This window comes from Cyprinodon variegatus, unplaced genomic scaffold, assembly GCF_000732505.1.
Source record: "Cyprinodon variegatus isolate N-32 unplaced genomic scaffold, C_variegatus-1.0 Scaffold664, whole genome shotgun sequence".
Taxonomy (NCBI): domain Eukaryota; kingdom Metazoa; phylum Chordata; class Actinopteri; order Cyprinodontiformes; family Cyprinodontidae; genus Cyprinodon; species Cyprinodon variegatus.
In genome coordinates this window covers 265,152-291,536 of record NW_015151117.1, presented here as the reverse complement: position 1 = coordinate 291,536, position 26,385 = coordinate 265,152, and the positions used below count along the sequence as shown (strand labels likewise).

Here is a 26,385-nt window from a genome sequence, read left to right as displayed (position 1 = left end):
TTTTTTTTTTTTTTTTTTTGTCTAACAACACTGATTATGTTTTTTTTTTGTCTAACTTGTAACCAACTGGAATACAGTGAAAAACATCTGATAATCAGAACAAAGACAGAATAAAGCAGCTGATATTAACACATAATCATTCCTAAAAAACAAAAAGTCAAACATATCAGCAAGAGAATATTCTTATCCATGTTAGTCCCACTGAAATTAAAGCAGCTAAAGAGTTTGAAGCAGAGAGTCAAGTATGACTGGAGAGCTAATAATGCAGCTTGTGCGTAGAGCTGATGAAATCTCTCCACTTCAACACCAAAACGGCCATTAAACATTTTTTGACCTGCTTATATTCAGACTGTCAGATCGATCATTCTTAGGGAAACAGACACATTGGTCAGAACTGAGGCCCAAATAACCGCCAGAGTCGTTTTAATGCCATCATTTTCTGACGGAGTCGATGGTATTTAAGTTCAACGACAAAATAAAACACAGCAACAACAAGAAAAGCAAAAATACTTATAATGAAATTAGCAGAGCAGAGCGATAACTCCAACTTTCACATTCCTGCTCTTTTTTGGGGCCCATCATGATTACAGACACGTTCAGCAGGTAACAAAGCCGCGGCTCCCGCTTCAAACGTTCCTTTAAAAAAGTAAAATGGCTTCTTGAAACCTGGATGGTTTGTGTTCCAAGGTAAGGTAACACATCCTCCTCTGTGCGGTTCATCTCTCCCCAACAATCGGCACTTTGATGTTGGCCCCAGGACGAGTCTATCAAATCACCAGCGGACCGCCTCAGACAGCAGGGGGCGTGCGGCCCTCCCAGTACTTATCGTAGGCCTTCTGGAACATGTCCTTACATTGCAGCTTGGCGTTGAGCCGGGAGCAGATGAGGAAGGAGCCGCCCATCTTACGGTGCAGCGAGTACGTCTCCTCCGGCGGAGGGGTGAGCCGGTGCTTCAGCATCACGGGGATCAGGTTGTGGATCCTCTCGGTGGTGGACTGGGCGCCGAAGTCGAAGGTCTCACGAGACGCAAAGGCCTCGCCGAGGATCATCACTGCATCCACGTGGGCGTTTATCATTGCCTGAAGAAGAAAAAAAACATGTTTTAAGAAAACTTTCTTCACATCTAAAAACCGAGTCCATTTCAACTTTAACAGGCTCACTCTTCTAATGAAACTGGAAGAAAACAGTATCCCTGTCAAACATGTAAAGAGCAAAAGGAGGCATAGTCACCTTAGACTCATATCCTGTCAGGAACTTCATGTCAATAGATCTCTTCAGAACTCCTTCTCTGTTGCCCTCAGCAGCTGCACGGATAATCTGCAGAAACAAATACACAACAAGACTGAGGAAAAACATGCAGGATACTAAATGGATTCCTGCCAGAATTACTAACAGAGATGATCCAACATGATGCAGAGATCACATTTATGATTTATGTGCAGGAAAAGAGAGTCATAACCTTCAACTGTAGACCTTAAAACAGGTCCAACATATATTTTTTTAAAAGGCCTTTTATGCTATTATAATTTGTAGTCTAAATTTTTATTAAAAATAAATCAGTAAAATAAATAAATGAATAAGACTGTTTTACTACACAGCTTCAAAGTTTGAAATCACAATTTTATTTACAGAAATTTATTTATCCTACCGAGTCGTCATCATCCGTCTCCCTCTCCACTCGAATCGCTATCATCAATATTTTGATGCATTTCTAAAGCCTTTTTCACTGTTAGATTTCTTCTGAAAGCCATTTTTCCATATTAGCCAAAGAGTTCTAACTTTCTCGGTAGAATGTTGGTTACTAGGCAACAGTACAAACGATGCAACTGATAGAGCCGTACAAATGACGGCTGTGGGAGATCGAGATGAGATTAACCTATTTATTATTTAGGATTTTATTTCATTAAAAAAAAAAACTGTGTGAAATTGAAGGAAATATAGAAACAATCAGTTAACATGACCAACATGTAAATAAAGTTCTTTCCTTTTTAAAATCTCAGAACATTTAAAATGGCGGCCTTGGAAGTTCTAGTGTTGAAGTAACACTCATACCTCTACGTAGACATCTGTGAAGCTCTGATCAAAACCTCTGGTAGCACCAAAGTCCAACAGCGCCACCTAGAGATTCATAAAATATCAATCATTACAAATACACAAGTTTAAATCTTTGTGTTTTAGAGATTTTGTGTTTTCAAGCAGCACAAAGTAGGCTATGATTGGGAGATGGAAGACAAAAAAAAAAGTCTTTAAAAATGATCCCCAGGAAGAGGAACCCCAGTTTTACACTTCATTTAAAGAGTCCATATGAAAAACATTCAGCTGTTTTACAAAGACTACAGATGATTGATTAATAATATGAGGAAAAAATTTACTTCTTCCCACAGAAAATAATTTTTCTCTTTCTCTTTCTGAGCTGATTACTATGAAATTCATGAAAAAATAAACAAAAAGCTTTTTAAAACAACCGTATGTGTCATATATTTGTGATTCCAGTTCTATTCAGTGCCTCAACAGGTGATGAACCTCACTGCAAATCACTGGTAAAAAACATACAGACGCCTGACACGCTTTTTAGAATTTAATTACGAGAAAGACTTTGCATTTTTTTTCCACTTCATAAATATGTGGAAATCTTTACATTAGTCTGACAGATAAAATCACTAGGAATTAAAAGTAAGTTTTTGCAAAAGCGCTTAGTCTCTCCTATCAGTGTAACTAGCGGGCTTATTAACCCTTTAAAGTCAAGTGTATCATTTTTGATACAGGAGATTTTAAAACCTCTGCATCATCAGTGTGATGTTTTTGTTCTTGAAACCCTGGCTTACATAATCAGACACATGTAGTGAAAAGAAAACATATAAAAGATGATAAAGAAATGCGTAATATATTGATGCAAATAAATTATGTAATTTTATGTTTTTACAAAATTTATATAGTTATTTCATTTGTCACAAAGTTCAATGACAATTCTAATTTTTGGAAAATTAGAATCTTCTGTCAATTATTTCCTGGTTCAGGCTTTAAAGCATTAAGGGTGTGAGCAGACTCACCCTGTGCGTGTTTGGGTCGTAGAAGAAGTTGGACCAGTTTGGATCCGTCTGCATGTACCTGAACTCAAACAGCTCTCTGAGGCACAACAACAGGATGTTCTGGCAGATCTGAGAGGATGAACAAATGCTGGGATTTATTAAACAACGATATATACATTTAATCCCTTTGTTCACAGATGCAGGTGGTCCTCAACTAGCAGAAACCCAGGTTTGTTTTACCTCATTCTTCAGCTCCTGCGACAGGCTCTCAGCCTTATCCAGAGGAAACCCAGGAACAAGCTCAGTGGTCAGGACGTGGGTGCTGCTAAGCTCTTCGATCACCTCCGGCACATAGAAGAACGGATCGTCCTTCAGCAGCTCTCTGATGTTAGGAGACAAAAGCATGAATGAAGCACACTGGCAGATCATAAAACTAAGCTGCACCTCACATTAATGCTCATGTCTGCAGGACATCAGAAGAACTTTAAAATTATTATTTTTAATCCCCATGATAATAAAGAAAAAACGTTTTTTTTTTATATTTCCTGTTGTCATCCAGAGATGGAAAGTGATCAAAGTGATCAAACAGATTAATAGAACACCATACTCTTAAAACGCACGAGAGGAACTCTGTGACGTTTCCAATACCACCACAAGGTGGTGGTAATGCACCAAAAGATCAATCCCATCAAATCAAGACTGGGTACCATGTTTCTGACATGTTCAGCTGGAGGAGGACCATCCCTCTAAATCTGTTCCATATTCTCTTTAAAATAATCTATAACAAGGACATAAAAGCAGACCTTAGCTCTGCTGAACAGCGGCTGAGATTCTACACCTGAGGGCTTGTAAACAGGACACTTTAAGGGAGTTTATGCTGTTTCCAAATCAAATATTTTCCTCAAAGTACCTGAACTTCTTTGCACACTGAGCTTCTCGGATGTAGTCGCACTCCAGCGCCAGCTCCCTTCTCATTACATCAATCAGATGCTCTGGAAACAAACCTACAGACAAGAAAAGATTAATTAAAGAAGGACAAAAATAGATTTTTTAAGGTTTCAAGAGGATTCTGATTTTCAGAACTTTCTGATATCTTTGCACTTATTAGTAATGTTTGTCTTAGAGAGCCAAAGGAGATCAAACTAAACAGGAAGGAGAAAGTCTGATTAGAGGAGGTGACAGGTGTGCTGCTGGGTTAAGTTGCTGCTTAATCTGAGTGCGTACCCTCAGGCAAAGCGTTGCTCATGTTCAGCACGGCCATCAAGTTTGTGACGTCACTGTTGATGCTCTGAGCCACACCAGGATACTGGAGACAGAATACAAAAACAAAGTAGTTTTATTCATTTTAACCCAGAAGTTTCAGGTTTTCTTAGTAATTTCTTTCAAGCTATTGTGTTCAAAATGCATCCAGATGCATTAAAATGCTATTTAATCTATAAACTATACACATGGAGAGCCTGTCTGTATGCAAACAGATCATGAATGGTTTACCCACATGCTCTCCAGTAATCTTGTTTATCCTGACAACCTGGGAATACCATATGTCCACACTAATGTTTATGTGCAAACCTGTATTTTCATGGCCACCTCCCTGCCATCCTTCATCCTCGCCAGGTGCACCTGGCCGATGGAGGCGGCTGCAAACGGGCGATCCTCGAACGATTCCAGCTTGTCCCTCCAGTTTGGACCAAAGTCGCTGTTCAGCGCCTTCTACAGATACATGCAAATCATTACAGTTTAGAGATTTCTTATAGGGATAATGGGAGGGGAAAGAAAAATGTATATAAAATAAATGGAATTAATGACAAATGGTACATTTTCATAGTAATTAATAATACGAAATAACTTTATTTTTCTAACCGTTATGTGCAGTAACCTGCAGCAAAAAAAATAAAAATGACAGGATATAGATCTGATTATTTCAAATGCTTGAAACCGAGTTTAGAGGAATAATATTGGCTTTGAAGAGGTTTTATCCACAATTTTCTTTTAGCACTTTAATACAATTTCCATTTAAATGAAGAAGTACATTTATCTTTTGAAATAACATTATGGACGTGGCTGAGAAAAAAAAATAACTGAGAGAAGCCGTTTCTGTTTACAGAAAACAACAGAGATTGTTTGGTGATTAGTAAACTCGCTGAAGCATCACTGAAGCATCACTGGCTGAAGTAGCCACTGTGAGTCGGTAAATCCAAACATTCATGGTGTGGGTCCAAAATAGTGTAGCGAATGGCTCAGTCAGTCAGAAAATAAGGCCAGGTTTCACAGACGTCTCACTATCAGTATTCAACATCCTGAGGCGGGCGATTCTTCATAAGCGCAGACAGAGCGTTTGTATGGAGCTAAATTGGGGCCAAAATGTTTGCTAAAAACATTTTTCTTTCTTAAAAGTAAACCAGAAAAAAAAGTTTGAAAAATAATAATAATAAAATAAATACATACATAAAAAAGATATATATATATATATATATATATATATTTTTTTTTTTTTAACTACTTTTCAGATTCTATTTTTTTTTTTTTTTTTTTTACATGCAAAAAGAAATGTTTGGCCTCAAACTTATGGGGTTGAGGCCTCATATGAAGGGGGTGTGGAATCATGATTAACAGCTCAATACAACGGCTGGAAAAAAAATAAAGAAGAATATGAACAGAATTTTTTCTTCTCAAAAAAATTTGATTTTTCTTTTGAGAAAAACTTTTTCCACATAGGTATAAATTTCCCTTTCCAAACTATTTTCTGCCAGGTTAATTTTATTTATTTTGAATTCACATTGAACAAATGTTATGGTCTGAAATTAGCGCTATACTTCTGCATAGAGTTAAATCTGTCTGCTGTTATCGAGTCCTATTTGCACCAATGTTGGACCTGAAATAAAAGGCATGAGGGTCATTGCTGTCAATTATTTACATTCTAAGAAAAAAACTGTTAAAAGTTATGTATACCCCTTCTATTCATCAATGCAAATATAAAATGCTAATATAATTTAATCTTTCAATTAAGTCCCCATCTCATATTAATCCAGGGGAATTAATGACTGACTTGACTTTTTAGTTTAGCCCATAATATAAAATAAAAAAAATAAATAAACGAATATACAAAAAGAATCCATTAAAGGTGATGCTGAAGGGGGGGGGGGGTTGCTTTTGTAATGACAGCATATTTTTTGCTTAATTCAAGTTTTTAATATCATCACTCAATATGTGATGATAGTAAATATGAAGAAAGGTACTTACTGTCATCTGCTTTATCGGCATGAAATCAGCGCTCTGCCTGACACGTTCAAAGATCTTGGCTAGTTGAGGATTGATAAATGCATCGTCTAAAACACAGAAAATAAAAGACTTTTCTAAGCAGAAATACAGATTTATAACAAAAACATTTTTTCCTAAAAGTCCTGCAAAGAAAGATGCTCACTGAAGATAAAAAAAAAAACACATTGGATAAAATCTCCTTTTTTTTAAACCCCACCTTAATAATAAAGCCAAAAGAAACCAAAAGTCGTGCATGTTAGTAAAATGAAATAAAACCCTAAATTACAGATGAACTGAGAGCTCCTCTTGGTGGTGTCTAGGACTAACTCTAAAGAGGACACCAATAATCACCACAAACTTGCATCACAGTAGAGACCTGTGAGGGTCAGGACTATTTTGGACTTGTTCTAAGATGAAACAATCCCAGCAGCATTCCTGCCATGACAGATAAATGTCAGCAGAGGGCAGCGACGCCTGCAGCGATTTTTATTCATGTACTGAGCTCATCTCTACCATTTACAGTATCTGAGGAAGAGCGACAGACCTCCTCACTTCTGGATTTAGGAATCGCCTTGTCACTGGTTTAAAGATAGCCGCCCCAGTTCTAACACGTGTACACTGGGTCTAACCCTACTGGAAAACAGAAAGAAGATTATGTCCTTTACTTGAGCACCTCTCTGTTTACTCATTCCCTGAATTGTGCACCAGCATGTTTATGGTGAACATGAATCCGAGAGGAGGAAGCTAACCCGGACAAGGTCAAGCTGAGGGACAAGCCAGCGGTGGTAAACAAATTCAGAACGAGGTGTTTACTGCTGTTACCTGAGCCGGGCTCATAAACTTCCCTGCTTGGAAGTCCGACGTTCTTGAGACACATAAAGATGATGTTTTAAAGCAAAAACACAGTAATCCAGCAGGTTAATGGCAGAGTAAAAGCTCTGACAGAGCAACCGCACAGGAATCCTCCCCATTTTCACTGACATTTAAAAGCTTGCTGAGCCTTCTCTTTTTAGGTCAATATTAACCACTTATTAAGGCTTTGATTGGGAGATTTCATGCATAAACCCAGAATCATCTTTGTAGCTCACCTTGAATGCTTAGAGCTTGTCCGAGTTTCAGAGCGGCTCCTCTGACTTTACACAAAGTTCTGACAATGCGCTCGGCGTTGGCCTCGGACAGGAAGGGGCTGGAGTCCAGAACAGCTTTTTTATTTTCACCTAAAAAAAGACAAAAAAAAAACAATAATAACTTAACTTGCATTTCATAGAAAGAGGCTTGAACCAGTGGAGGACTTTGCTCCACCTCTATAACTTCTCAGTTCATTCAATGAGGACAGTCCCTGTAAATATCACCATAAACCTAGTAAGCATATCCATTTTTCGACATGCGGCAGCGTTAGGGACTTTACCTTTTTTTTTTTTTTACTTGGGCTTCATCTCCCTGTCACTAAGCTAACCCTTAATAAAATCCTCTGATTTATGATTAACAGAGTCCATGTGTGCAGTTTAACCCAGAGATAACTCCACCTATATGTTTCTAGAGGTTTATTAGAAACAAACAAAAAGCATCATTAAAGAACGCAGCAGGCAGGTCAGCTATAAACATATATAGAAATAGAAAGCAGAGTTGGAGGGTATGGCTTAACTGCCAAAATACAAACAGGAAATTTATCAGAGAACGCCTGGAAGGTTCTAAACAGATGGAAAGAAACTTTTAGTTTCTGGTTAAACATATAATATGCAGGTGGTGGCAGCATCATGCTGTGGGGAGGATTTTATTGCCATGGATGTTCATCTAATAGTAGCACAAACTCTAAACTTAGAGAGGGAACTAACCTAGGACAGCTAGAATGGACCTGATATCTAGACCTAAATCTGATAGAATGTGTGGGAAATCAATGTCCATAAACAGTCCATCCAGTCTGATTAAGCTTGAGCTGTTTTGTAGAGGAATCCTCAGATGAATTATTATCTAGATGCACGAAGTTGACAGAGACAAACCCCAACAGTCGCCCGGCTGAGAGGAAAGTTTTACAAAGGGCTGAATTAAAGGGGGTTAACATATATATTAGGTACATATTAGATTTTTTTTTATAGTCAGACAAAACAAAATACCTTAAAGTTTGTGGCTGTATTTGATAAAAGACACGGTATTGTGAGATAGAAGCCTTTAGGGGCTTCTGTTTAGGAAACACCAGCGTCGCCGTCTTGTGCCACACCTTTAACCTGCCCGTAGGAGCTCTGAACGGTCTGACAACTCGCTCTGCTAGAGACTAAATAACCCGGAGCCTGATGAGCTGGATTCTCTCATATTTCTGTGAAAATCCAGCTGCCTTCCAAAATACACAAAGAATGGTTACAAATGTGTCTCAACACACCTCCTACAGGAGACACTTTCTGATTTCCTTACATCTCTAGGCTCCAATAACATTAATGAAAACGTTTGACTTGGACAAACACTTTTTACTCTCTTGTCCAAAGACACAGACTTAGATTCAAATTCAACACATGGCGATTACTTGGTTTAACTAAAAGGACCAATCTGTTGTAAACCAGATTAATATGTGAAATTCATTCTGAATTCTACCCAGTATTAATCTGGAACTCCTCCATTTGAAAGTGTTCACAAAAGGGAGGGACATCAAGTACAATTCTCCGAGCTGATTGGGTGAATGTCTTCCATGTCGACTTTTAAGCCAATCACTGCAGCAGTGGCAACTGATACGCATCACAGTAGCGCAAACATCTTTCCCAAACACAAAGGTGAAAATCATGTTCTTTTGCTTGTTTTTCCAAAGAGAAATAGAGGGTATTCCAGCTTAAACGGGCACAGCCATGATTGTTTTAATTCAGCCCTCTGCCTCTAGTTGAGGCGTTGACGTTACACATTTCACAGCATTTTATTGGTCTGAACCTTTTCTGTATAGAGCCAAAGGTTCTTTGCACGGTCTTGCGCAAGATGTATTTTCGGGAGTTTCTGAAATTAAAATAGTCGCAACAATTCATCTTGCTCGCAAGGTCATCGAAGGATGCCTCGCTTGCTTAATGCTGCTGATTGACAACAGGTTCAACTAATCAGTGTTGCTGCCTAATCATTAGACTATGCAGTCAATCACGGTGTTCACTGAGACACTATAGCGAAACATGAATGCACACTGTATTTAATTGCTAGAAATCCATGAGGGGTTCAGAAATGTACTGCTACCATCAAATGAAACAGGGAGAGGGGATGGCAGGCCACTGCTGAGATTAAAGGCCTACATTGTCACTTTTTTCATCACACTTTATTTCCAAAGAGATATCCAAATAAAATTTGACATTTAACCAGTGTCTATTTTGACATTATTTTAGATAAGATTTGTTGTTTTTTTTGACAAAAATTTGAAATTTAGTTAAACTCTTCTGTATCTAGTTTTAGTCTAGAGATTTTAGCCAAAGTTTTAGTTATAAAAAGCTTTAAATTAAGATTTTAGTTAGAAAGAATATTGCTTTGAGAGTAAATAAATAAATATTGCATATTGCAATTAACATTTCTTCTCCACATTTAATTCTTAAAAAAATAAAAAAATAATAAAAATAAACACCAGCAGTGAGATACGCATAAACGGCATAAGGCCAAGTAAAAAAATGTTGTCCAAACTGGTAGCTCTGATTGATCACACTGCCTGGTCCAGAGTTCAGACTCTAGAAATCTGGATCAGATTTCCACACTCAAATAACTGCATTTAGACAATCATTGAATTGTAACAAAAACAAACAAAAAAGAGACCAAATGAAAAAGCACTCTAGTTAGGCTGGGGTTCGGCTAAAAAGAATAAACGCTGCGGATCATGGATGATCAGCTGCGTTAAAGCATTGTGGGGATCCTTGCAGTTAGGGCAGATTTATGTCAGAGAAGAAGAAAGGATCATTCTGATCCATGACGAAATGGGATGCTGTGTAACCCCCCCACCCTAGGTTCTTTTCAGAAAGCATGGCTTCATGGTTCTGGATTCAACAAAGACAGAAATTGGACTTTATCGCCTCTAAACCGGCTCCCTCCAGGTTAAATTCATTGGGTCAATTACCACGATAACCCAGTCAAAGTGGACCAGCTTTATGAAACCCAAATAACAAAATAAACCAGACTAGGCAGACTAAGCCTGACTAACAAACTAAACCATTTTTATTAAAACTCCCCTCTGCTGCAGATCAGAACAAGCTCTTTACAAAATCTCCTGAGGGGGTGTGTCCAGGTGTATTTATGTCAGTAGGCCACCAGGTAGCCACGCCTACACTTTAACTTAACCTCAGGAGCGCTGCTTTCCTGCTGGTTTTAGAGCACAAATAAAAACATAAAAAAAAAAGAAAATGAGAGATAAACAAACACCTGAGATTTTTGGCCTGGATGATCTCTTTCAGCTTAGGATTAGTACCGTAGGTCACTGCAGCAAAGAAAGAATGCTTGCTTAGGAGGTGAGCTGATTAGGAAAGTGGATTTTAAAATGTCTGCAACATGTGAAGACATGCACGAGTCATGCATCAATTCTTCTTCTAAAGTGGCTTTAATCAGCAGCAGACAGACAGGGAGAGAAACACTGTCTAAATATAAATACATATAACCTTTTCAAGCATTAATATTCAGGTTTAAAATATATTTTCCCTCAAAGTGTTTGTTTCACCTGCAGCTCCGTTCCTGCCCATAGTCTTCTTGGCGACTTCTGCAAGGGCTCCAATACCTAAGCCTACAGCCAGACCTGTGCAGAAACAGCGAAATAAAGAGGGAATCCAGTGAAACACTTTATGATGTAATAAAGATTTACAACACTGATGCAGGAAACTTACAATCAAAACAGCACTTTCACCCAAAAATGTCAACAAAGGGATTTAAAAGAGCTTTTAAGTCAGTCTGTGAGTAAATAAACAGCCGGTGAGTTTAACTATTTAGGAAATGAAAGCTGTGCAATGCAATCTGAGCTGTTTCCTTTGTGAAATATATGTGTTGATAATGAAAACACAAAGCAGGGGATTGTTTGTGAAGAAGTTCCTCCAAGCCTGGCTGACCTAACATAACCCCACATTACATAACCTGCTCATCATCGGCGAAGAAACAAATCTGAGATATGTGTGGCTGTATTGATGAAGGCAGTGTGAGGCTGTTTCACTACAGAATATAATACTGAAAGAAAAGATAGCGTACAATTAGAAGTGGACATAAATATATCTCTCTGGTGTCAGAGTCCTTTCTCCTAAGTGACAGGTACTTTTCCTATGCGAGCACAAGTGCCTGTCCATCATCTGATCCAACAGTGCAGCAATGTGAGGCCAAAAATACAGCTCTGCCTCTCTGCACTACAATCAGGATAAAACTGGACAAAGGGGAAGGCATATTTAAACATGGTTAAAATGTATAAAACACATAACTGAATAATTTATATGTGCTAAATAACATTTAAAGTAAAAAATAAAAAGCATATATTGTTATTTTTTTTATTTCTATTTGAATCTAACAAGCAATTTCTTAATTTCAGAGTGGAAATCATAAACTTCATCAGCTTAAAGCCTAGAAAAGGTCAGAAATAAATGTATTTTAGATCATGATCCACACGCCACAGGTTTTCACAGCGGCTCGTTAAACAGAGGTTCAACACGTCGTCAAATTAGGATTAAATATTTTTTTTTTTTTTATCATTTTAAACGGCACTCTTCATAAAGAACATGTATTTTTTTTAACCCAGATTATATATTCCCGTATTTATTTATGGCCACATTAGGTTTACCTGTCTATATATAGCACAGCATCAGATGAAATGTTTACAAAAAAAACCCCAGCAAAATTCCCCTTATTTTTAATCGTGGGTGTGTATATTTCTTTTGGTGGTTGTTAAATAACTAAAAAATGTATTTTTATTTTTAGTTATGAATTTTGAACGACGATTAAATGAAAATGTTGATGTATTTAAAAAGGCAAAAGTTTAGATTTAAGTTAAATCGAGCATCTTAATATTTCTCCGTAACTATTGAGACCTGGAATATGGGGAGAAATGCAGACTTTTCCAAGCTGCACAGGAAAAATAAATTTAAAAAAATGATAAGACCGTAAAAATCTGACAGGCTTTTTCCACTAAATTAAATATCTTTAACAATAGCATATTTCATTAACTTTATATTCATAGATTTTCTGATGCATTTCACTAATAAAAGATATTAAGTAGTTGTATAGTCATTTTCCTACTGTAAAGTAGTACCCTAACTCATAAAGGCCTTAAAAGCCTTTGCAATCTGGGAAAAAGGTGAGAGTCATGGAGGCAGCATGGAGACCAGAGCTGGGCTGTCGTCAGGGAAACAAGCCAAGCCATTCACATGTGCCTTCTGTACACGGCTATAAAAAAGGCGAGTGAAGGACGGGCAGAGGCCTCATTACTCCACCACCTTCTGTCTTCTCTCGACACTTTTCAACGCCTTCTAAATGTTAATGCTGTCAAACTGCTGAATCATCCCAGAACGACCTGCTGCTTCTCTCCGTCGTCGCTGTAAATCCTGCTGGTTTAGAGACCAGCTGCAGCCGGACTCTGGATACACGTGTTTCTGTTTGCCATTCGCTCCCACTCAGCCCACACCCTTCGCTTTTAAAGTTTCAGTCTAACACATGAAGGGATTCCATGGACAGCCTCTTAAATCAAGCAAACTTTACTGCAAAGCTTTCAGTGTTTCGGCTGTTCTTCTGTGACATCATATTTAACTCTACCTCTAGCTTCTATGTTTTAAGTTTTCCTCTGATGCTTTTGTTGTGTAATTGTGATTGAATTTATCTCTGATATTTTCCACCATTAAAGGTGATCGTTTAAAACAGGGGACACCATCACCATCAAGGGGCCCTTAAGGACCACATGGAGGGGCCCTCAGCGTCTTCTGAACACAGAACGACTCACCAGGGGGCTGAGTTTGAATTCTTATTTTATTCTTCTGTCTTCTCTTTTAATCATTTATAGAGCATTTCATTACATCACTCATACAGGTCATCTACGCATTTATGAAGAACTTAAAATTACAAAATCTACAGATTAAAAGAAACAGTAAAAATATGTTTATTACGTTTGAAGTTTAGGTGAACGCTGACTTCTCCAGTTCATAGGTCAGTATATTTTTCAGCACCCATAAATTAGCTCTAAGCCTTAAAAAGGTTGGTGACCACTGGTTTAAACAATATGCATAAATAAAAAAATAACAACATATACATATTCATTAGTATAAACCCAACATCACATGAAATCCTTTTTATAGTTGAATATAAATGCAATAAATTAAACAAACAACATTTCTGGTTCAATAAACAGGTATTTATACCTTTAGATAATATAACAAGTAGGTAAACATTGTTTTTCATATCCTCTCTCCCTTTATAATGTAAAATATAACTTTGTTTCCCATTTGATTTCTAAGCTACTGATCCAAATTCTCAAGAAAAAAAAAAGAAAATATAAATAAATACAAATAAAACTATTTATATACACACACAGAGTAAATCCTCTTAAAGTTATACTATGCAACCGGTGTTGATTTTCCAGCGCGGCTCCCCTCCTGGTTTCTCCGTCAAGCCAGGCACGGTTGTTTTGAGCTTAGCAGACAGGCGAACGCAACGAATCACCATGTCTACTGCGGTAGAGAGCCCTTTTCCTCTTTCTTGCCTGCTCCGACATGGGCTTTCGCTGTTTTCTCGCTGGTTCCGCCATGATAACTGCACAAATATCGCCACTGCACTAGCAACGAGCATGCCTTTCACTGGGGGCGTGTAGCAGTTCTCGCCCCCCGACGCTCGCAATGCACGAGACTTCTGAGCCTGTGGGTGCGGGCCGAGGGCTCCTGCAATTGCAAGTACGGTATTTCCCCTACAGACCACCAGGGCAGCAGAGAAAACTTTTGTTCGACCTGAAATGACTCATTTAATCATCCAAAACGTTATGGAACACAATAACTTAATGTCTGGACTTTTTATTCCACACCTTCACATCACTGAGATGCTCAGTTTGGCCTGGTGGTTTGAGCCTTCAAGGTTCCTAAATTGAGGTTTCCCCCGTAATCATAGCTTCTCACCCTAACAGCAAACTGTTTTTTGAATATTACCTGGTAGTTGATTATTTCTGGCTTTATACATCAGCTAAACACACGATGAGATCGATGTAAATCTGTTGCAGTTTTCCCAAATGGATAAATCCTGACAGATATATAGCACTCAATGTCCTCTAAACAACTAACTGGGTTATTTGTCATGGCTACACTGCTACTGATCTACGTGCAGACTTGCAGGAGGACAACCATGACTGCAGTTTTAGTCAGCCTGTAACAGCTAATGAGTCACCCGGGGTCGTACCTCCAAAGTTGGCCAATCTGCCGAGCCGGGTCACAGGAACCTTCCTCTCTCTGGCTCTTTCACTCAGCTGTGGAAGAAACGTGACAACATAAACACTTTAAAACCGACGGTTACATGAGCCCGGCTGCAAATTGTTGTTATGGTAACAAGACTTACCATCTGTTTGTGTGGCTTGGAGTCAGCCCTTTTGCTCTGGCTGGTTTTTTCTATGTCCTCAGCTGTCAGCCCCCCCACTGAGGACTGGTCCTGATGGTAGCTCCTAAACTGAGGCTGTTGATAAATGACCTTTTGCGACAGTTGTCTGTTCAGGCTGTGATTATACAGCTGATGTCCAAGGAAATACCTAAAAAATGCAAAGAATAGAACACAGTCATCTAGCTTTTAATAAATGAGTCTTTGCTTTGACTGAGACTGAAGCAGACGTCCATTACCTGGCATCCTGGTGGTAGGATCTGGTTTGACCACTAAACTGGTTACTAGGATCCTTATATCCCTCAAACATTGACTGTTTCCCATTGATAGTGCTAGTTCCTGCTGGTGCATCAGTGCCAGTCCCTGAGTGATCAGCTGTAAAGTTTGTGTGCTCCTCCCTGAACTCTGATGCCACGTACGACGTCTCATCCTGAGGAAAATCAAACTCTGGCTCTGATGCGCTTTGCTGTTGGCCAGACAGCTCCTGAAAACAAAAAGCAGACATAATCAGGTCACACCAGGTGCAGATCAATCCTCTCCATGAAGCTCTGTCCCACAGTAACACTCTGAGACTCGCCTGTATTTTCGTCATGGCTACTGAGAGACTTTGCTCTGCGACTGCTTGGACACTCTGGACAGCAGCACCAACGCCTGCAACTCCTGAGTAAAAAAAAGGACAATCGCATAAAATGTCTATAGTTGATCTTAATGCTTTGGTGTTTTTTTCCCCTTTTTCTTTAAACCAAACAAACTCTCTCCTACTTCGCGTTTATTCACTTGCCTCAGGTCAAAGTGTAAAAAAAGCAGGGAGAAACAATTGTTTACTGATTCAAGCCCAGATGCAGTGAAAGGTGAGCTGAAGACATGCATGTTTTATAAATTATCCAACTCCTATTCATACGCATCAACCAACAGATGCATTTCTACTCATTACGAATGCAACACTAGTTCTTTTAAACAGCGTAAAAAATAAAAATAACAGAATTTTAAAAAGCATTTTGAACAACAGAGCTTTGGGTAAAAACAGATTTGCTTTCCTAAGATCCATTTAAATTAACGCTCTGATTAATCGGAATAATCATGACTAATCGATTACTGAAATAACCGTCAACTAATTTAGTAAACGTTTAATCGTTAAATGAAGTGTAAAGACTGTAAAACATGCCTTTAGCTGTCAGAGTGACCCACATAGAGCAGTATTTATAACAAGATTGTAAAAAAAAAAATCTAAGATGATTTTGCATTTCAGATAAAAAAATAATATTTTTCATTAGTCAATATGCTCTATAAAGACTCCTCAATTTTAAAACTTTTAGTTTCACCTGATTTGATTTCATAAAAAGTATTTTTTAAAGAACATTTGGCAATCTGATTGTTAATCAATCAAAAAAAAATCGACAGATTCATCGATTTGCATCATTAGTTGCAGCTCTAGCTGCCATAAATCTATAATACGTCACATGACAAATACAGACTTCTATGTTGTTTGTTGAAATTCCTGTAGTGACCACAAACAAAGTAACATCTAACTAGAATAAAAGATACATTTTGTTTTCCACCAAGTGTGAAACACGGTGGTGGCAGCATCATGCTGTTGGGATACTATCCCTCATCCAGGATCAATCGATAGGTAAAAAAATTAATTAAATAAAATAACAATTTGTAAACATCTTGAGGGGAAGTTAAAACTTTCAGCCTCAATTAATTTGTTAGAATTTCGGCAGTTAGTTTACCGACATCGCTCGCTAGCTGGCGACTCACATCACCGCACTGCAAATGTTTAATATTGGATTCTAGGTTCCCATATTTGTTTTCTTATGTGTTTATGTAAATTGTTAAGCAGCCATCAAATAAATGAACATGGCAGAAACTTGACAAAAACAAAACTGTGTACGTACCAGTTCCATTGCGCAGCGCGTTGCTCTGGGTCTCCACCACAGCCTGGCTTAACTTAGCCAAACCACGCATCACCATCATCATATCACCCGCCATGATGGGGCTGGAGACGGATAGAAGAGCAACAATTAATGTCACATTTGTTATACACATAGAGAAACAATTCATAACAAATTAATATAAATAAACACACATCCAGTGCGAGAACAGTCCGTCCCCAGAGATTAAAAAACAGAGAAACAAAGACCTAAGTCTGACAAGGAAGCAAACGAAAAGGAATACAGCTTGTTATCAACACAATTAGTCCAACCAGAAAGTCGGCGACATATTCAGCTGTTCTGACTTTAAATCGTGGCCTAAAAATACTCATGACCTCCAGTCTGCCCCCCCGTACACACACCAAGCGGCCGAGCGGCGAGCTGTGAATATGCAGTCTAAGGCTGGATCTGAAATAATGTCACTGGATACGAAAGGCGAGGAGAGCAAAACAAACGCCGCCGCTATTTCAGGACATGAGCCACTGTAACAGCACGTGTTTGGTTCATGTTCAAGGTCTCCCACCGCACTGTACTCCTCTCAGCTTTTTTTTTATATACAACTGACAAGTTCATGAGACTGCTTTCTATTAAACCGCGTCTCAAAGACCTACTGCTGAGTTTAATAAACCAGGGTTATTACAGGTCACACACAAACAGAAAAAAACTCATTTTTCACTCTTATCCACACAGTAGAGTTTTTATTTGCATTCCAGTCTGTTGCAATATCCTACTCCAGTTTTGCCCCAGGTGAACTATTGATGGTGTGACAATGCGCTTTGACACAACACAGTCAGTATTGGATCCAGTGGAAAAAGATGCTCCTGCTGCTTCGAGTCTTTGCTAAGTGTTGGCGTGTCTACAGTGCTACACATCCACTGACTGAACGAGAAATTAAATTATTTCTTCTGCTTCTGGTCTGTTCGATAAAGCCTCCAATCAATGGCGTAAATATCGGTAAGCAGAGACAGCAGTTGCTTATGGTCCCACGACCTCTTAGGGCCCCACCCTTCACTGACACCTGGTAGGCTCCCTACGCACTTGTAAACTAGGCCGTTTAGGCCATGAGCCATTTAAACATCAAAGCAGACAGTGGTACTTTTAATTACTATGTTAATAACTGTGTATAGTTCATTAGACAGTTGGGAAAAAAAAATGCACTCCTATAATATGTTTCAAACCGCAATAAAGATCTTAAAAGAACGATGTATTTGAGTATTTAATTTTTTACGCTACGACTTGGAATTATGGGTAATCCAGAGCGTAGAAGGAAAGAAGGAAAGAAGACAGACAGGCTGGAAAGAAGAGCTGCTGGAAGAACGGAAAAAACATCCCAAAATAAACACGTTCTTTCAAAGAACTAAAGAGGGAGAGGTGGAGGTTGCTGCTACAGGGAGTGAATATTGCGACCAGGAGATGAATGGAGAGATTGTGGGTGAGGAGAGGGGCTATGAAGCTGAAGGTAGCCCCATTGCTTGTTGTGCTAATATGATAAAGTATACTCATGTCTAGTTGCGGTTCGATAAGCATCTTTATGTAATTAGTTTTTGGAACATGGGATGTCTGTAACGTGGTGGTGCTCTGTCACCATTGGTTCCATTCAAGGTGCGTAGTCACTATTTTGCCGTGTGAGATGTATGATCATATAATACTGAGAATTGTATAATTGTTTCTTCTTGGCAGATTTATGAAACTGTTGGCATATTCTGAACCTTTCTCACATGTTGTACTTCATATGAGATAATGTTGCTTATGGGCCTGTTGTTGTGTCGTTATGCCATTGTCTCCAACCCAATGCATGAATCTTTGCAGAACTGGAGAGCTCCTTCAGAGACAGACTGCTGCTCCTTATATGCACCAGGGAGCATTATCACAGATCCTTCCTCCCAGCAGCTGTAATACTCTATAACCAACACTGTTCCCTAGGACCTAAATAAGTTATTACATTCATGCTGATTTTGCACAATTTCTATCTTAATCAGCTAAATAACATGCTGCTGTCATTTTGCAAATCTTTGATGTTTCTGCTATTTTCGACTATCCGTTACTGTAAAAAATATCCATAGCTGTATAATAGTTATTTTCCAGGTACACATGTTTTCATATTGTTAAAACACTTGACAGTACCGTATTTTATTTGTTTATTTTTTAACTCTCCACTAGTGTGCCATTCTTACACTTTCTAAGGTCCATATTCATGTGACTTTTTTTTTTGCTGGACAATAAAGGGATTTTCTATTCTATTCTATGGATCCTTTACACATGACAAAAAAAAGAATATTTGGACAACACAAAATAGTCACTGATCTAATCAAAATATCACAGAAATGCTGTTTAATTGTAGTTAGCACAAACCAGACTCTAGGTTGACCTTTGATCCCAGCGCTGACATGTGGGATAGATTTTTGTTTTGGTTTTTACCGGACCAAGTAGTAAAGGCTGTGAAAGGTCTTTTTCTGGAAGCTAGTCTGCATATTTCAATGACTCAGTTAGAAAATAAAAAGAATGATGCTTCAAAACACCAACTGTAGAGATTCTATGATAAAAAAAAAACACTGTATTGTTTGCTGAGCTTCTAATATATAAGCCTCAGCTGTTGTCTGCTGCACACTATGATATGGAAATAGCTACGGTTTAAATGGCTAAATGTCGTTAGATACACCTCACCGGTCCCTGACAGGAAAACATCACTGCCCTTGACCGCAGAGCCTGAGCCAAAAGTGGAAAATGCTTCCCGGTGCTGTGAAGTGCTGAGACTCCACAGCAGTGGCATCAATGCTCCTTATAGAGAAACCTGAGTTCAACCATGTTCTCTTCAGGCATAACGGGACTGGAGTCAGTCTGGGCTCCATTTTAATCATTGAACATGTTGAATTTTTGGTACAAAGGAATGATAATGATAGCTACACCACATCTCTGGTCATTGTCTGCATACTTTAATGAGAGCATGTTGCTGTCAGACATAAAGAACTGGATAGCAGAAATAATCTGAACCATTTTACACTAATTTGGAGCTTCTAAAAACTTCCCTGATCTTTAAACACGCATTCTGTTAGATTTAAAAAGTGCTGCATTCATTATTAGGAAGATATTTTTCAATTATGCAGCACAAGTGATTCAGTGGTAAAGCTGAAGGAACACATTCCCAGTTCAGTTCCTGGTCCCAGGACATTTACTGTAGGACTTTCCTGTCTCTCTGCTCTACTTCCTGTCCAGCTGCGATTATGTAAAGAAATAAAATACTGCAAATTACAGTTTAATAAATAATATAAAATAAATAATATTGTCCCAACCTTCCTGGCCACTCTCTATGAGCTTTAAAACCTCAGTTCCCAAAAGTCCAAAAGACTTCCCACTTTTCTATGGCTACTTCAATATTAGATACTGTTACATGTTTGTTACCAGCTTGTAAAAATGTTACAAAGCATGAGCTTTTAAAACACAATAAAGAACACCAAGCTTATCTGAAGCATAATATTCAAGGTTTCAGTTGGATATATATTAACATATAAAAAAAGTCAATTTTATCATGAAGCCACAGCATTCAAACAAAAAGGTAAAATGATGCTTTCTTTGGAGGTTTGCAAACCTTATCGCACCCAGAATATCCTGGTTAAACAATGTATTTAACTCCATTGAGAAAAAAAACTGAGGATCTATGTATTTACTTTAATTTAATTGCACAGATTTCTCAATATGAAGAACAAGCAGGGCTCCGGAATAATTCATTAAGATCATTTATTACCATTATTCTTAGAAAATACATGAACCCAGTTAAAAGCTTGGGGAAATTTGTTATCAAGTTGTAACATCAACAATATTAAAATCTCTCCATGTTTCCTCTAACCTCAAGGAAAACTAGAATTTTTGATTATTTACTAAAATGTACCATCCATCTAAGCGATGTGTCCCAATATCCTTCAAGAAAAGCGCTTCTCATTAATCCTTAGCCACATATTCCTCTGGGGGCCCGCAGGGGCCTCCTGAGCCCCGTGCAGCCACGAGACTTCACCCAAACTCACGAGCGCCATGCAAACATCCGCTCCATTTTAAAGCTAGCGTAACAAGCACGTTAAATCCTTTTTGGCTGAGTTGTTTCTTGCTCCTACGTCCGAAGAAAGTTTTTAGAGAGCAGCTCGTTGAGTTGAGCTTCAGTGGAGGCAGCCATAGATCCGCCGCCATATGTGAAGCTCGCGCTGACCGAGCATTTAGAAAGCAGCTGGAGGCTAAAGCTGCGCTTAAATCGGATGTTTTAGCTCTAACTACACTGCTAATGAGTTTGATTTTGTTTGTTTTTTTCCGATGCATGAAAAGGAGGAACTCACCAGCTGCTGTCCTGCAGAGTCCTTCCAAATCTATCAGAGGTCAGCAGCGGAGAGCGACTCCAAGCACCCGCCCCCTTCTTTGAGTTGCACAGCCGAGATAAGGAGGGGATGTTGTTCCTTTGGCTGAACGTGTTTGTCTGAACGGATTCCTTCTTCTCCTCCTGCTGCTCCTCCTGTTTAATCCAGCCTGTCTGTCAACACTGGGTCATGCCCTGTTTCCCAACTTCCCGCTGCAGCCAGAGCCGCTTACTGACACAATCAAAAGTAACGTTTCACGCAGATTATTTCTCTCTGAGCTGTCACTTCTTTTTCCTGGAGTCATTAGTTTCTCCTTTGCTGTGCAGAAAGGAAGGGGATATATGTATGAACGTGTTAAACCTGGTTTATGCAGGGCTCTGGTTGTATTTTTCCTCTCTTAAGCCCCGCCCACTCCTCCTCATTGGCCAATTGTAGTTTGTTTACAGTCTGGGGAGTTATATCCGGGAGGCCCCATGTTGCTGCTCAAGAAAAAACATTGCTGATCGGCTCTTTCTGCAGGTCATTAACATGTCCGCTACATGGATGTTACATTAACAGGCATGGATGTTAAGAAAACGCATAGAATGAAGATATGTGACACCGGATGGAGAAGATTTGGAAAATGACGCGGACTTAATCATAACATCCCTGGTTAACTGACTCTCTGCTGCCACCTGCTGGCGCAGACACAACGGTGCAGTGACGTGGACTTTTAATCTACATTTTACACGTATTAAACTTCAGAAGTTTTTGGTTTAAGTCCTTAAAACTGAGGGTTTGTAGATAAACTGGCAAGGATACGCAACAATATTCCATTGGCTCACAATATATACTGAAAAAAATTAAACTCCCACTATTTAAGGTAAAAAAAAAAAACGTGTAATTAAGTAAGAGTAGCACAGTTTCAATATAGTTTTACTCATTGTAAAGCAAAATAGTTGCCATCCAATAACCTTTTTTTTTAACGGATATTGTAAAAAGTCTGGTCAAGTACTAGGTAACTAAGCTACTGATTATGATCATAATGTCTGATTTATTATTTTACAAATTATATAAACTTAAATAATATTTAAACACCTTGTCTACTTTTAAGGGTAGGCTTAAAACTTTCCTTTTTGATAAAGCTTATAGTNGCGCCCTGGGGGGTGAGCTATATAATTACAATACAGGAAAATTAAGACATTGATGAATGTAAAAATGTAAATTGTATGCAAGGAAAATACATGAACCCAGTTAAAAGCTTGGGGAAATTTGTAATCAAGTTGTAACATCAACAATATTAAAATCTCTCCATGTTTCCTCTAACCTCAAGGAAAACTAGAATTTTTGATTATTTACTAAAATGTACCATCCATCTAAGCGATGTGTCCCAATATCCTTCAAGAAAAGCGCTTCTCATTAATCCTTAGCCACATATTCCTCTGGGGGCCCGCAGGGGCCTCCTGAGCCCCGTGCAGCCACGAGACTTCACCCAAACTCACGAGCGCCATGCAAACATCCGCTCCATTTTAAAGCTAGCGTAACAAGCACGTTAAATCCTTTTTGGCTGAGTTGTTTCTTGCTCCTACGTCCGAAGAAAGTTTTTAGAGAGCAGCTCGTTGAGTTGAGCTTCAGTGGAGGCAGCCATAGATCCGCCGCCATATGTGAAGCTCGCGCTGACCGAGCATTTAGAAAGCAGCTGGAGGCTAAAGCTGCGCTTAAATCGGATGTTTTAGCTCTAACTACACTGCTAATGAGTTTGATTTTGTTTGTTTTTTTCCGATGCATGAAAAGGAGGAACTCACCAGCTGCTGTCCTGCAGAGTCCTTCCAAATCTATCAGAGGTCAGCAGCGGAGAGCGACTCCAAGCACCCGCCCCCTTCTTTGAGTTGCACAGCCGAGATAAGGAGGGGATGTTGTTCCTTTGGCTGAACGTGTTTGTCTGAACGGATTCCTTCTTCTCCTCCTGCTGCTCCTCCTGTTTAATCCAGCCTGTCTGTCAACACTGGGTCATGCCCTGTTTCCCAACTTCCCGCTGCAGCCAGAACCGCTTACTGACACAATCAAAAGTAACGTTTCACGCAGATTATTTCTCTCTGAGCTGTCACTTCTTTTTCCTGGAGTCATTAGTTTCTCCTTTGCTGTGCAGAAAGGAAGGGGATATATGTATGAACGTGTTAAACCTGGTTTATGCAGGGCTCTGGTTGTATTTTTCCTCTCTTAAGCCCCGCCCACTCCTCCTCATTGGCCAATTGTAGTTTGTTTACAGTCTGGGGAGTTATATCCGGGAGGCCCCATGTTGCTGCTCAAGAAAAAACATTGCTGATCGGCTCTTTCTGCAGGTCATTAACATGTCCGCTACATGGATGTTACATTAACAGGCATGGATGTTAAGAAAACGCATAGAATGAAGATATGTGACACCGGATGGAGAAGATTTGGAAAATGACGCGGACTTAATCATAACATCCCTGGTTAACTGACTCTCTGCTGCCACCTGCTGGCGCAGACACAACGGTGCAGTGACGTGGACTTTTAATCTACATTTTACACGTATTAAACTTCAGAAGTTTTTGGTTTAAGTCCTTAAAACTGAGGGTTTGTAGATAAACTGGCAAGGATACGCAACAATATTCCATTGGCTCACAATATATACTGAAAAAAATTAAACTCCCACTATTTAAGGTAAAAAAAAAAAACGTGTAATTAAGTAAGAGTAGCACAGTTTCAATATAGTTTTACTCATTGTAAAGCAAAATAGTTGCCATCCAATAACCTTTTTTTTTAACGGATATTGTAAAAAGTCTGGTCAAGTACTAGGTAACTAAGCTACTGATTATGATCATAATGTCTGATTTATTATTTTACAAATTATATAAACTTAAATAATATTTAAACACCTTGTCTACTTTTAAGGGTAGGCTTAAAACTTTCCTTTTTGATAAAGCTTATAGTGGCTCAGGTTATCCTGAGCTATCTCTATAGTTATGCTGCTATAGGCTTAGACTGCTGGAGGACATAGGGACCCCTATTATATGATTTTGCTTCATTCTATCTCTATTATTCCACTCTGCAGAATCTGTTAGATTAATCTCTAATGTTCTGTTCTCTCTGCTTTTTCTATTAGTAGCTTTGCCACTTTTGTTCCTGCCTGGCTGTGACACCACCTTGGAGAGAAATATTAGCTGTGCTGCTGCCATCAACACCCTTGTTTATAGATGTTGGAGATCTGTTTTTCCAGTGTAGTCCTGTTTCTCTTACTGTGACTGGCTGGATGTGCTCTCTTCATCCTCTGACATGGGAGCTGGCTCAGAGCTCGTCTTCCTGGCTGTGGTTTTCATGGACGGGGACGCCTTTTACAGCTGCTTTTTGTATCTCTGCTTCTGTCTCCTTGAACCCAAGTCGGCCTCAGCAGATGGCCGCTCACACTGAGCCTAGTTCTGCTGGAGGTTTCTTCCTCTTAAAAAGGGAATTTTTTTCTCTCCACTGTCACTACAAGCATGCTTAGTGTGAGGGATTGCATCCGAGTCAATGAGTTTATGCAATCAACTGGTTTTCCTTAAATAGAAAACTTTGAATCAATTCGACTGTATGATCTGGTGAACTGTAAAGTGCCTTGAGATGACATGTATTGTGAATTGGTGCTATATAAATACACTGAATTGAAATTAAACTGAATTAAAGTGATATGTAAATTCTTGTGTTTGAAAAATAAGATTGTAAGAAAATAAACAACGTACACTAATGAACAAATTTCAGGTGGAAGAAATACATTTCAAATTATATATTATAATTTATTTTTTTAATATACAAATGATGAAACCCAATTATTTTTATGTCTATAGGTTAGAATAGAATATGTTACCTTTAGTAACAAGGTGCAGTAAAGTCTTTATTGAATTTTTACTTGACATGACTTCTTGATATTCGTGTCGAGTATGCAACATTATTCTCTTGTTGTAGGGATACTTTATATTATTTACTCAAGTAAAAATAAAATTTACAATTCAGCAAAACTACTCGTAAAAAAACCACATTTTTTTTCTTTTTTCAAAAAAGCACTCAATTAAATATAACTGAGTAAAAGTAACTAGTGAGTACACAGCTATGAATTTAGGAAGCAAATATGCTGGAGTTACTTACACTGGTGCTTTCATTGGCCTCTACAGTTTTAAGGCATTTTAGATGATAAACATTAAAGAGATTAAGGTGTTATAGTTGTTGCTAATTGCAACATTTTTGGGGATCCTGTGGAATGTTTCCTTTAGTTTATATATTTATTTGTTGGTAAATGTTTTCAGAAATGATAGTTAAAAGTAGCTCAAACCTGATGTAAAAAAAAGTTTTGTTACTAATGACATGTGCCACACGTGGGACCCTATTTCAATCAAATTTCATTATAAATTCAGCATTTTCATAATGACTTATATAAAATCCTTTATGAATAAACAAAGAACATTAAATAATTTCAAAGGCAAAGCTCAAGTTCTATTAAAACGCTCTTTATTTTTGCTTAGTTATCTTTTTAAAATGTAAAAATGTTTAAAACATAACTGATATTTAGGATTTTAAGGGCAAAAAATGTTGAAATATTTCTATCCAAATAAAAAGGCCAGATCTTAAAGCCAGACCTCATTATGTGATTTCTGTGAATTAATTCGAGTTAGATTCTCAGAAACATAGTCGGCAGATCAACAGCAGAGGGCATGCAAATCTTTCTGATGCTACATAAACATGATTTAGTTTGTCCAAATAAAAAAAGTCTCAATCCTCTTGAATTAGAAAGTCTTCTATTAAACTATGCTGATAATACACCCATACCCATTCAAGTTATAAAAACTATACTACAGAGCTCAAGCTCGAGCAAAATGTTATACAAATTAATGTAGTCAGATAAAATTGTGGATTATTAAAAATTAAAGAAAAAAGTTCCCCTGCTGTAGAAACTCTATGGATTGCAATGCAAAGATAAGAAATAGCACAAATATTATAAAACTGATTTATATGTATCATAAAAAAAAGTTTTAAGCTTTTGCTAAAACACTCCAAAGGAGTAAGATCTCCAGTGTGTCCACTCACCTAAAAAGAGGCGTGTGCGAATCACGTCTTTTCTTTCTCAACAGCTCCGGATGCCACTGCTGTTGTGGACAGATGTGATTTGAATGGCAAATAAGCCTCATGCAAACACACTAATTAATGTGGGCAAGAGGCAGGAGCGCTGGAGGGGGTCACCGCTCCAGAGGTGAAATGATCACTATGGATGGATGGATGGATGGATGAATGGATGGATGGATGGATGGATGA

At 38.4% G+C, this 26,385-nt stretch overlaps 1 protein-coding gene across 3 annotated transcripts; it reads right to left on the bottom strand.

Moving 5' to 3' along the window:
• On the bottom strand, positions 1-23,147 carry LOC107096998 (atypical kinase ADCK3, mitochondrial-like). 3 transcript variants are annotated; one of them, XM_015393945.1, is made up of 17 exons: positions 21,085-21,468; positions 16,727-16,827; positions 15,406-15,488; positions 15,068-15,312; positions 14,793-14,979; positions 14,637-14,703; positions 10,948-11,022; positions 7,376-7,504; positions 6,270-6,355; positions 4,599-4,739; positions 4,254-4,335; positions 3,940-4,033; positions 3,270-3,411; positions 3,051-3,158; positions 2,053-2,118; positions 1,231-1,317; positions 1-1,079 (listed from the first exon to the last, which is right to left on the bottom strand). In XM_015393945.1, exons 2-17 carry the CDS (start codon positions 16,818-16,820, stop codon positions 789-791), a joined length of 1,977 nt encoding a protein of 658 aa, XP_015249431.1. In that variant the 5' UTR covers positions 16,821-16,827; positions 21,085-21,468; the 3' UTR covers positions 1-788. The 3 variants fall into 3 exon arrangements, with proteins under 3 accessions (XP_015249431.1, XP_015249433.1, XP_015249432.1); XM_015393946.1 differs by lacking the exon at positions 21,085-21,468 and adding an exon at positions 22,887-23,147 and having other exon boundaries at positions 789-1,079; XM_015393947.1 differs by lacking the exons at positions 15,406-15,488; positions 21,085-21,468 and adding an exon at positions 22,887-23,147.
• Between the last annotated feature and the right edge of the window lie 3,238 nt (positions 23,148-26,385).